Genomic DNA, 13,110 nt, shown 5'->3' with positions numbered 1-13,110 from the left:
AGGGTGGAGGGACTAAGTAGGTATTGGGAATTGAAATGTGGGGCTATTGTCTGCGGCGCATAAGAAAACCCGACTCAGCGCCACATGGTGGGGAGCTATACTCGGTTACAATCTAAGAAAAAATAGCAGCTCCGCTCATAGTCATCGATAGCCCTCCCACAGAGAATTTTCATAAATGTTCTATCCAACAGCGCTTATAGTCATTTTCGTGACGTCATGCAATTCTAGGGTGTTTCAGATAGTTGACTTTCCCGTACAAACACACCTTTATGTCGCTGGTCTCAGGTAGAAACTTGAACGTCCTAGTAAATTTTGTCGGGGACTCTGACATCCGTGCTCAGCCAAACATAATGCTTTAAAGGAGTCCTGACACAAAAATTTTCGCCACGCGTTTTTTTGCTGCAATGTGTTGCTGGGGGCCTGTTAGTCATAACACGGCACATCGTTTGCTGCAGCGCGCGACAGATAATTAATTACAAGCTCCTCATTACTGACACAGCCTCGGTTTCGGTTTGATAGAGCTCCAAAAACGACAAGCCGCCGGGTGCAACTATCACCACCTAGCGATTGAAACGCTCGGTCACGTGAGCACACAGAACAGTGACGCATTTCCACGCGGTCTGTCGTTGCCGGGCTCATCGTCGTCTGATGGCGACGATTTTCTTGCGGCGGGGATGGAAGGAATGTTCGACGTGGCGAATCACTTCAGGTTTGACCCGCTGGCGAGGGGCGATTCGTCGGGAAGCGCGTCAAAACAGAAATGGCGGCTACGACGTCATCATAACTTGTACCGGCTGCAAAGGTTACGTAGGGGAAGTAGGGGGGTCACCTCGGGTCACCTCCGAGGGTGTCAATGCACCAGGTGCGGCCTGTAATGCTGGATCGCGCTCGCGAACTTCAAAATTCATATAAAATACCTTCCAAGCTTTATTCGCTGCCGATATTTTGCAGATTGTACACGCACGTACACGGGAATCGACCCAGCAGGCTATCTCCGCCGCGAAATTTTGTGTCAGTACCCCTTTAAGTAGCGACGAAGAACCTTTAACTCGTAATATGCATAGCATTTACAGTAGCTGAGAAAAAAAATACTAGCGGTTCGAGCGGGAAATCAGGTAGCACGACTGCCCTTCACAGAGAATGGCGCTCCGCGTTTTGTGGGCGGAGTTGGCACATTTTCTTACGTTGTAACCGAGTGAGTATACATCAATAAAATAAGAACAACTCACAGCCCCTTTAGGTAAAGCCAAGGAATGTACAGGCAAAAGCCTATGCTCTCACGAAACACTCATGAAGTTGCTTCGGCGTTCTCAGTCGACTCCGCGATCGGCCCACCCATGGCCAGGCCAACGTTTATAGAACCCAACGTTTATATAAACGTTGGGCCAGGCGACCATACAGTCATATGGGATGACGTCGTCAGGTGGCGCCACTACACGATGTCGTTGATGACGTCACACTATTTAGCGACTTGTGGCGTCATGATACGTCGTAGCATAACGTCATTGAAGACGTTATGCGACGTTTTGACCTTTACACCTTTTTTTTATTCGTGTCGATGCATTCGTGTCTGTAAGGCAATGTGTGCACCTAGGTAGCTGCAGCATGCACACTTTGTTGATGCTGTGGCTGATGATGAGACGATGAAATATGGCTAAGCCCTTTGGAAAGGGTGGGAAGCTTTAAACCACTCCCTTGTGCAATTCCCGCTGTGTCACTCCTAGCGCGATCCTACGCTACTGCCACGCAACATTACATCTGTTAACGACGACTACTCGCCCACATGACGCCAGTATAGGATCTTTTTTCGAAGGAAGTTCCAAGCACTGGCGTGTCTCTATGATAGAATACTTGACTGACATGTAGAATTCCCGTGGATAGCTGCGATGGACAACGGCGGCAGCGGCGGACACGACATCGTCACCAATATATATCGCCCGTGTTTGTGAGCTCATAACAGCTTACGCTGTGAAAAGCACGGTTTGAGAGAAGCGTAAACCTTAAGGGGACCCTGAAACGGCTTTTTGACATTTTGTCGACCTTTAGGCTACAGCATCACCAAATTATTCGTACCACAAATTAAGCGACGCAGCTTGTACCGATGCAGCTACGGGCAATTGCCTGCAGCGCGCCGTTGGGCAGTCTTATATTGAGGAAGACGCAGCGAGCCGTGGAAGGAAAACTGTAGGTGTGACCTTATAGTACAAGAAGAGGGCGGAGCCGGTCAGGGAACAAGCGGGTGTTAAGGACATCTTAAACGAAATCACGACGAAATCGGCATGAGCAGGGCATGTAGCGGAAGCTAAGATAACCGCTCGTCGTTAAGAGTAACAGACTGGATTCCAAGAGAAGGCAATCGCGTCAGGGGGAGACAGAAAGTTGGGTGGGCAGATGAGATTAAGAGGTTTGCGGGGATAAGTGGCCACATCAAGTACAGGACCGGCTTAATTGGATACACATGGGAGACGGCCTTGCCCTGTAGGGGGCGTAGTCATGATGACAATGATGATGATGATGATGATGATGTGCTGCGTGCATGCACACCCACCTGAAAGTCGACGTAACGCGAGAGCACGACGCAGAAGTACCTCTCGACGATCACGACCATGGACTCGATGACTCCGTAGTAGAGCGAGAACGCACCACTCATCGCTGCCACCAGCAGCGGTGCCGTAGTCTCCTTCACCACTTCGTACACGGACAGGGCTCGAGTGAAACCGAAACACAGCACGACCGCGACGAACGTGAACCACCGCAGGCGGGGCTTCGACCAGAACGTGCAGCTGCTGCTCTCTTCTCGCAACCTGGAGAAATAGCTTCACGTTTAAAACTGCGGACTGACGTTTTAACATCCGGCTTTTCATGCCGCGTGGTGTGAACAGAAAATCGGCCCAGCTTGCCTTAGCCACGTTGAGCCTAGTTAAAACTTAGATGATCCCAGTTAAGCCAAGCTAAATATAGTCAAAAGTAATTAAGCCTATGTAAGCTTCATATACCTAATTAAGGAGAGCTTAATTAGGTGTAATTAGGATGAGCTAATTAAGACTAGCCCAGGTTGCCTTTGCCATGTTAGGCCAAGTTAAGCTTAGATGAGCCCAGATGAGCCAGACTAAGTATAACCAAAATTAAGCCTAGTATCGTCTAAGCCCATCATAATAAAGACTAATTAAGCCACAACCTCAATAATACAAATTAGTCCAAGTCGGATCCCAATAAGTTTAATGAAGACAATGTCAATATAACACTAATTACTACAGTGGCCAAGTCCAGTTTAATTAAGCTTAAATAAGCTTAATTAGCATTAATTAATACTGCGACTAAACGAGACTAATTGAGTTGTGTATGAGTCAAGCACAACCAAGGTACTTGAGATACATGTGGACCAATTATGCAATTTAAGCCTACTTAAGTCCTATTGAGCCTAACATTGGTTTGGAGTCGAACGACACCTAGGAAACCACCTGCTCCGCTGTGATTCAGCCTTGCGCCACCTAGTGCAAGATGCCCACTTTTAGGGGCGAAGCTCCTTAAGGCGGCACCCGTTCGTCCCTCGTAGTCGTAGTAGTAGTCGTAGTGCGTAACAAGTCTTACGCTTTGACCTCCAAGGTGGTGCCGGTGGGAGAATTTTCCTGTGCGTTGTTGAATAATAAAAAATTCGCAGCGTGCGCGTTAACTAAAAGCCGAATTCTTATGTCTCTCATTCCTCATTACCAGCCATTGGCATGTTCCAGTAGGAAACGTTAGTAGAAGTAAAAGTGTAAGTGTTAGCTAAAAGCCGACTTCTTCTGTCTCTCATTCCCATTAGCAGCCATTGTTTACCTCCAAGGTAGTGCCTGGTGAGATTTCTCCTGTGCGTGATTAAACAATAAAAATTTTGTTCAAAACGCCGTTGATTGATGAAATAAACCAACGAAAGACGCCAGATGTTTTCTAAAAGCAAAACGAAAGAAAGCCAGATGTTTCTAAAGCAAAACGAAAAGACGCCAGCTGCTTAACGAAAGACGCCAGATGTTTTCTAAAGCAATGGTTTCCTAAACAATGAAAATTCACAGCGTACATGTAAAATTAAAGTGAGCTGCAAGTCGTCGTAACTCATCGAACCTTTAGTATAAACGCGCCCGATCTCACGTCGGTGATGATGTACTGGGCAGAATTCACGGAAGATTCACGGTTTACCGATGAACCTCCGCAGCTTCGCCCACTCATCATCATTCACTCCGTGGATATGCTGTGATTTTTTTCTCATATGAAAGAGCGTATCTTATTAGCCTACCTATTCCGTCATTTTAAACGGTAATATAATGGCCTGTACCACAGATTTATTGCATTGAAAACAGGGAATTACTAGAATATTCCAGTGAAAAAAAAATTTAGTCACGCGGGAGCTTTCCCAATTTCGCTGAATGTCGTCTGGGTGATGTTTGTCAGAAAATTGCTATCGTTTCTTGTTTCAATACCATATTTGGTTTACATATTAAGCAAAGGTGTTTTGGGTAAGGTATTCAAAGCTCAATAATTGCCGTAATTTTTCTGCGATATACGCCTCCAGAAATTATGCCTACATGTTCTAAGTTTGCATTTTTTTCCTTTGAAGTATTGCGCTATCCACCAATATCTGAGTGATCAATACTTTCTCTACGAAAGGTATACTGAAGTTTAAGTCTCCGGTAAACCAGTAATCTTGGAACGCTACAAACTTTCTGGGCAAACAAGACTCTCAATGACCAAGACAAGAACACCTCGACGTAAGTTGTCAAACATTACCTGAATCCGATGGCGCGTTCCAGACGCTTGAGGTCTCGCAGGACCTCGACGAAGACACGATTGCCGACGACGATGAAGCCGAAGTTGTTCAGGACTTTGACGCCCACGAGTACTTGCAGCGCAATGTAGAGCTTCTCAAAGAAGTCCTCGGCGTTGGCGGCCTGTCCAAGCACTCGATGGCTGAACAGGTAGGCCTCTAACAGTATCGCCGATATTACCATGACCGCCACGTACGCGCTGTACCAGCTGCAAAAAACCACTTGGCAACGCTCGAAGGCGACGCTTCGCCAAGCGTTCGGAACAAAGAGGCAGCAGCAGACGCGAGCAATCCGAGCATCGGTGAGAAAGTATTGCTCGGCAAAAGAAGTCATGATATATATGGAGTCTCGTGCTAAGAAACGCAGTACAGCCCGCGACACTTGCGTCTAGAACACCCTCAAGCGTGGGTACCTTCTGCGAAGAGGCCCGCGCGGACGTCGACGTTTCTGTCTAGAACTTTCAGATGATGCCGTACTGCAGGGCAGACGAAGATCAACACTGTATTATGGAATCCACCCACACGAGAAGAAACACTGTACAGCCAACGACAGTTGCGTCTAGAACGCTCTCGAGGGTCGGTATCTTCTGCGAAGAGGCAGACATCAACGCTTCCGTCTAGAAATTTCGGACGATGCCGTACTCAACGTTTCTAGGCCGTACTGCAGGGCAGACTAAGAGCAACACTTAGTTATGGACTCCTCCAATCCGTGATTTGGTAATGAAGCTTTCCAAAGCGAGTCCTGCATTACGTATGGAGTACAAATCGCGACACAACTGTCTAGAACGCTGGCGAACGATATTTCTGGGCAGACGAAGAGTTACAAGGCGGTACAGACGCTAGCTATTCATGCCTAGTTCAAGAAGCTTACTTGTGAGTCGTGCGATAGGGTAGCTCCCAAGAAGCGGCTCTTACTGAGATCTTACCTCAAGACTTCTATCTAGAAAGCTTTCTGCCGGTGCATGCGATATTGAGGGGCAGACAAAAAGCAATGCGACGTTGTGGACGCAAACTACGCGTTTATAAAAGCTTTCCTGGGCAAGTCATGTGGTACGGAGTCTTCAGCAAAGCGGCGATGATACAGTCCTCGACGCTTTTATATAGAACACTCTCGAATTGTGCACTGCAGAGCCAACGAAGTTGTGGAACAGCCGCGCGACGTACCGGTTTGAACCGACTCACCCAAGTTAGTCTTAACAGTCTCCTTCGGTTGTGACATATAAAAAGGTGGATCTACTTGCAACCGCCTATAGGAGCGTGCGATTCCGTGCATTGAAGAATATCGATGAGGTAGAACAGCACTAAATTGAGCCGAATGCTGTCGAAAGTTTTGCCCACTATGTCAATTGTACGAGAATGCTGTCTCGCCAAGATATACGATCGGTCGGAAAGACGTACGCCGTGCTTAACACGTATGTGCCGTCCATCACCTCTTCCGTTGATTATCTAAAAAAATAAATGGGTCACCTATTGCTGGACCCCTTCGAATGCTTTATCCGCTTGTTTTCGTACACGCTTTTTGACAGTGACGGAAATGCACGTATGCCGTTCGTGGCGTCGTCGATATCGATTGCAACTTATTGCTCAAAGTAAGTTTCTGTGTGCTCACGCAATTTGACGAAGGGCATAGCGCGAAATTGCATGACGCGCGGTATATGCTACGCTATATCGCTGATGAACACAATGGCGCGATCGCATATACCCAGCTACAGCTATGTTATAACGACACCACCCAACATACACGACTTCCAGGGGCGTAGCCAGAAATTTTTTTCGGGGGGGGGGGGGGTTCAACCATTCTTTATGTATGTTCGTGCGTGCGTTTGTAGGTGTGCGTGTATAATACGCAAGCAAAACTGAAAATTTTCGGGGGGGGTTGAACCTCCCCAACCACCCCCACCCCCCCTGCCTACGCCCCTGACGACTTCAGTACACACCCAGTTTGCTCCAAGTTAAAAGCAATCTTACTGAGATTAGAAGACAAGAAGAATAAGTGTATTATGATCAAGAAAGTTCCACACGTAGATGTATAAAGCAACGTATTATGATAGAGGATCTCATAATAAACACCAGAAACAAGTATTCCATGAGAAAATTCACAGCAGGAGAAGGTTATTGACAGGAGGAAGAGGAGGAATAAACTTTTATTGAAACCAGCAATTTGTTGGCTGGGCCTAGTCCTCTCCCGTGGGGACGTCGAGGTCTTGCCTCTCCGCCGCCTCGCGGGCCTGCTGGGTCGCCCAGGAGGAGCGTGCGACCGCCTAGGAGCGTGCGATTGCGTGCATTGAAGAATATCGGTGAGGTAAAACAGCACATAAATTGAGCCGAATGCCAGGTGCTGCAACGATGCCAGCTGCTCACAATATTTCAGTCAACTCAATCAGTTAATCTTCATTAATTATCCTGACAATAATTGGTAAATTTATGCTCCGATATTACATTTCAATATAGTTCTTAACTTCAACCAGAACCAGCGATATCGTACAGTTTGCCGAAGCGGATCCCAGAGGCCACGTCGAAACAAGCGCGTGGTTGAGATCTGCTCCGCCGGGTGGCGCGACGATCATTACATATTTTATTTTACTAGCACTCACTAACAACGCAAGGCAAACGAGTGTTTCTGCATTTAGCACACTTCATAATGAGGCCACCGCAACCGGAAACGAATCCGCGACCTTGCACTCAGCAGTGCAACACCACAACCACTGAGAAACTGCTACAGGTACACGAAAACACTGATCAAAATGAGTCAGATAAAAAATGGCAAGTGACAGATTTCAACAATACTGCACCTTTATTCTCAAGACTAAAACTTTTTTTGTTCGTTCGTTCAAGTATGCTGCAAATGCAGGAAAATCACAAAATGTATGAGCACTAACAAAATGTCATGTAGTTGTTCTGAGAACAGACCTCAACAGGACTTTCATAAAAAAAATGAACCTGTTGTGCACACCCCAGTCTAAAATTGTACACTAAGGAATGACTATCATGCACCAGAGTGAAACACTCTGATAACATCAACTGCCTGGCACAACACCTCTTACAGTCTCTACTATGCCGAATGTGTCACAAAAGTTTCCGTCGGCATCTACATATAACACATGAAGTGAACGTTCATAGCCATTCTACATCTATGCTTTCTTCTTCAAACACTCAGTCATCAAGTAGCTGCTGGAGGTTAACTGTCTTGACTGGGATCAAGATAAGCTTACTTCTGTAAAACTTTATCAAAGTAAGAAGTGTTTCAAACTGCATGTTTCAACTAAAAACATTACTACACCATAATCATAAAGATAAGATAACCATCAGATAAAGATAAAACTAAACTACTGTCTCATAAGTAGATGTAAGTAGTAAACATCACAAAACGGCCTGACCCTGTCAAAACGCATAAGCTGGAATGCCTTGCTAATCACATTCGACATGTGCAACAAACCAAACATATTATTATAAAATGACAAAAATAAATACTCGCATCTATGGTACAACAAAGCAGCAACCTTGCCAGTAAAAAGCTGCGGTGTTAAAAAAAATACGTCATCATAAATCATGAGTCTATGGCAAATACTAAAAATACACCACAATAAGTTCCAAACACAAAAGAAGAGCAAGCCCTTGCCAAGGAGATCAACACGACACAGTGCTTAAAGGCACACCAAAGGCAAATATTAAATCGACGTTGATTGTTGAAATAGCGGTCCAGAAACCTCATAGTGCTACTTTTATGCCAAAGAAGTGCTTATTTTGAAATAAAATCACGTTTTAGTGGTCCGCATCGCGTTAGCGCTCTTCAAATCACCCGCCTGAAATCCGACTTTCATACGTCACTGCTGCCGTGCCCAACGTTGCCCGCCCGTACTGCGCGGCCGCCGACACTAGTAGCAGCAGAGCGAAAGTAGCGGGACACACAGCAGCAACAACGGTCATCGAAGCCATCGAAGCTTGCCGCAATCACCGCAATGGATGTGGACGGAGAACTTGACAACGAGACATTGGCTCGCGACGCTGGGTTCCAATTCAGCGACTTGAGCCCCGATGAACGCGGTATGCTGCTGAGGGCTCGTAGTTCAGGCGTCGTTGCTTGCGGCATTTTGTCGAACTTTCTGTCAGAGCGACTTTCACGAGCGCGCAAAACACACGCGGCAGTACGCGATCCCGAAACTACCACTGAGATGCGACCGCGTGAGCGAAGCAGGGCGCCGGGCGAAGCGCAGTTCGGCGAAAACGAACCCTTTGCACCACGCGCGCCGTTCCCCATGGCAACGCCACAGAGGTTCTTTTTTCCATGAATCAAACGGAAACGAACAAACAGCATTTTATTACGTCTTTTGATGCACGGAAGGTTCTTTTTTTATTGCTGCTAGTTTGATTACTAGTGATTTATTGTAGGCAGACTCTCATACGTCATCGGGATCACTTCGAAAATGTCCCCCTCGTGGCTCTCATCATGTGATACATTTAGATTAATTTCTCGGTAAGTAGGGCACTGCTGTTGACAATATTGCCGTTTTAGAAGTTGTCATACATTGAGCTTTCACTCTGACGTAAATTGTTATTTGCCTTTAGTGTCCCTTTAATTCACAGTCACAGGGGAGGTGGAAAGACTTGCCATCAAAAACTTACGTATAAAACAAGGTAATACAGAAGCCACAGGTACAGCAACAGTATCACTTTGCAATCAGTACCTGTAGTCCCACGGAACACAGGAAATATTCCCATTACACAAGAAACCTTAATGCCATTGGTAGATAATGACATTCAATATATTGTGTTTACAGTTACCCACGACAAAAATGTACGTCGTTTGCTCGATATGGCAACAACCATGTCCAAAGGAACAAAGCATGAAGGAAAGACTTCTTGCAGCATATGAGCAAACATTTAACTTTTAGAGCCAAGAAATTTACATAAAATTTGATTTTGTAGGTTTGTGCTCACCATGATGAGCTGTCAGAACATGTTTACGTTAACAAATAGTCATACCTGTCCATACGAAGTCAAGACAACGTTCTAGTGAGGTGCAGACATGAACAGCTGTGAACAAACAATACGGATGATGTGTCAGAGCATGATGAATATGGGAGGTGCTGTCTGTTGCAGATCACACTAAGCACTTACTTTAGAGTTGAACACAATTCACATTTCCCTTCAGAGGGGCCATGACAACGAAATTTCAGGAATGATTCATGCATTGCATGTTAACCTATGCACGTCCCACAGCATTGGAAAAGGTTTGAGTGCATTCAAAGCGGTAAAAAGTTTATAAGTAGAACCCCACTGTTACGTTCCTCACTGCTGCGTTTTCCCGGATGTTACGTCGTTTTCCGCCGGTCCCGGCATAGCTTCCATAGGATACAATGTATTGGTAACCCCGCTGTTACGTCATAACTGTCGGACCGTTCCCGTATGATACGTCGCGAAGTGCGCCCGGAGCCGACCGAGTGACTACCAAAGAGAGCGGCCATGGTGCATTTTCACGCAGCTTGGCCTCGTTTGACCGTAATATTAGCCGCATGAGAGGGGCAAGCAACAGAATCTTTCAATTGATGCAAACAAAAGCATGGCCTTCGAGATTCGAATTGCAAAGATGGCGTCTATGACGTAACTGCTCGCGAAAGCAAGGCCTTCGAGATTGGCATTTACTATTGGCAAAAGCATAGCCTCTGAGATTTGCATTGCACAAACATGGTGTGTATGACGTAATTGCTTGCGAAAGCAAGGCCTTCGAGATTGGCATTCACTTCTGCCATCGCGTTGGCGTAGACTCATCATCATCGTTATTTGTCGGAGAACGGGAGGAGTTCGAGCTGGTTGGAGCTCGCATGGTCGTGCGTGCGGTTCGCGGTCGGACTCGCCGCGCCGGTCGTGATTGCGTGTGCTTAGTTCTTTCATGCCTACAGCTGTTGGTGTTAAAAAAATCACATACGTTGATTACATTTCTGTGGATGAGGCCGTCCTAAGCTCCGCGTTTCTATCCATCGACTAGATCGTGGCTGAGCGCGCCAATTTTCGAGCTGCTCGTAAGAATTGAAATAAAATTCTGTACCACTAAATATTTTGCCGTTTTTCCTGTTTTTCGGCTCTTACGTTTCCCGTCTCTTACGTTTATTTCCTACGGTCCCTTCAAAAACGTATCAGCGGGGTTCTACTGTATTAATGCGATAGCGTTAAAGAGCCCGTTTCACAGACATTCCGGTGTCGGCATCATTGTTGGCATCGCTGGTTGTGACCGAAAATTAGCAGTGTCTGTGAGCGAATATTCGAATTTATTTATTTGCGTTAGGATGCAATTAACTAAATAATAAAAATCTTCTGTTAGAGTGGAGATCGAACCCAGGACTTCTACATGGCAAGAAGGTGTTCTACCATAGAGCAACACACGTGTTTGATACTGTTTCGGGGAAAACCCTACACGAATGTCGCGTAGTGCGAGGAGACTCCTTAATGCATGTAGTATCGCTTGGCAAAAGTGTAGACTCAGACTAGGCATCAAAACATGTGAGTTGCACAATGAGTGGTTGGTTTAAAGACCCACAAAAGACCCACCAATTACAATGTGCACGAGCACAATCGTTATTATCAGCAACAGCATCAACAAAGTGTGCATGTGCCCGTGCTGCATTACGGATGCGTAGTGGGTACTTTGCCAAATTGCAGAAGGAGCAATTATGGCACCATGGGCAATCCGCCGCACTGTACTTGCAGTATACATTCAGGATATTTTTCAATGGCCCATCTTAAGTGCAAAAATGTTCCTTTCGATGTAGCACGCTTGAGGTGTCCACCGAGAAGCGAACCTAGGCTAGCGATTGAGAAGGCGATACGGACGGGGCCCGATTACGCTATCATGCTCTACTCTTAAAGCAAAGCTTAAGCGTCCTGCAAATTTTTACAACCTTTTAATGTGTCGGTTCAAGCATACAGCAGTTTGAAAACCATGACTGGTGACGAAATGTGCTCACAGTCTTGAAACACCGTGTACCATGTGAGGGAAGAAACTGCGGGTGCAATTCTGCAGCGATGACCTTGGTATGCCAAGGGCATCAGAGTGAGCAAAAAAGCACGTCCAAGTATGTACGTCGAGGTATTGCGCACATACTACTGGCTCCTCATTTTGTAACGTCATGCAGGGCATGATGAAAGAAGTTTAGAGGAAGCGCTTTCAAACTGAAATTCTGAGATAAAATGTGCATTTAGCGCCTAGTTTTTACCTGTGTGTGACTATTTGCGACTTCAAATTCCAGTTGCAATGATGAAATGGTATAGTATAATGACCGTGCCATGGCCCCTCTGAAAGTTATATCAAAACTTGAAAACTTCTTCACTTCTTACATCATGAGATCATAAACACTCCCACATTAAAAAAGCACTTTCAAATTTACTCCTGCAAACAAAATTGTACAGAACACAAATTACAAGACAAAAAACTCAGTTGCTTCAAAGCTTAGTCGAGAAATTAAAACCTGAAAACTGTGGTCCAAAATTCACTGCGCAAACTTCACAATCACAACACACTTGAATTGATTTTCATCTGACAATGTGAGGAACAAAACGTTGTTTCCTACATTTTCCATCACGTATGCACATATCATCACAGAACAATGTTCAAATCCATCACCTAAGATTGCAAACATGAGCACTTGTTCACCACCCTGACAACCTGTCACATGAAACAACCGTACCAAGGAATTCTAGATTGGGCAAGCTCTTATTCATCAATGATTAGCGACATGACGCAGACAATTATGAACAGTAGACTCTGAGTAAATGGAAATCTCTTAATTAAACGGAACTGCTGCTTGAGTGAAACAACTGCCACTAATATGAATGGTTTCGTATTTGAATTTTGCACCGCTTTTCAACTACCTGTACACGGACACCTGTTAAATGGAACACATTTTCCTTGTTCTTTCATGTTCCGTTTAACGAGAGTCTACTGCAGTAAAAAAAAAGAGACCAGAGTCTCAATAATTTCATGGCATGATGCTGCAAATTACGAACCTTTGCGATCCGTAACTTAAGGATGCTTGCACGCAAAGAACAAAAGGCAGCAGTATCAAGACCGGTAGAACTTTTTTGCCTTCACCTTCGGATCAGATCCGCTGGAGCTGCAATGGTGACTGCAAACAAAAAGCAAATTATATGATTAAATAATTCGTAACATTTGATATCTCAAAGTTCATATGCTGGACTCAACTGAAGCTTATTAGGATGAAACTTCGGGATAACTGACAAGAATCCACTGTGAGCATAACGCCTTAAGTCCAAGGGCGGGAAGAGACAAACCACACAACACATATTTAATTCTT

At 45.4% G+C, this 13,110-nt stretch overlaps 1 protein-coding gene across 3 annotated transcripts in view; it reads right to left on the bottom strand.

Moving 5' to 3' along the window:
* Nucleotides 1–7,214: 7,214 nt before the first annotated feature.
* Nucleotides 7,215–13,110, bottom strand: part of LOC119401487 (cingulin) — a 43,031-nt gene continuing 37,135 nt past the window's right edge. Inside the window, exons 18-19 of one of the 3 annotated variants that reach the window (XR_005185447.2) lie at nucleotides 12,803–12,921; nucleotides 7,215–9,835 (exon numbers count right to left, since the gene is read on the bottom strand). Coding sequence is in view for 2 of the 3 variants with exons in the window: in XM_037668330.2 (XP_037524258.1) it covers nucleotides 12,858–12,921 (64 nt within the window). In the remaining variant the exon portion in view is untranslated. Of the gene's footprint in view, nucleotides 9,836–10,697; nucleotides 12,922–13,110 lie in introns of those variants that run through there. The other 2 variants (XM_037668330.2, XM_037668331.2) reach the window with 2 other exon arrangements.

Source organism: Rhipicephalus sanguineus, chromosome 8 (genome assembly GCF_013339695.2).
Source record: "Rhipicephalus sanguineus isolate Rsan-2018 chromosome 8, BIME_Rsan_1.4, whole genome shotgun sequence".
In the NCBI taxonomy this organism is placed as follows: Eukaryota; Metazoa; Arthropoda; class Arachnida; order Ixodida; family Ixodidae; genus Rhipicephalus; species Rhipicephalus sanguineus.
Note: the sequence above shows the minus strand (reverse complement) of the source record. Positions and strands in the feature narration are given on the sequence as shown.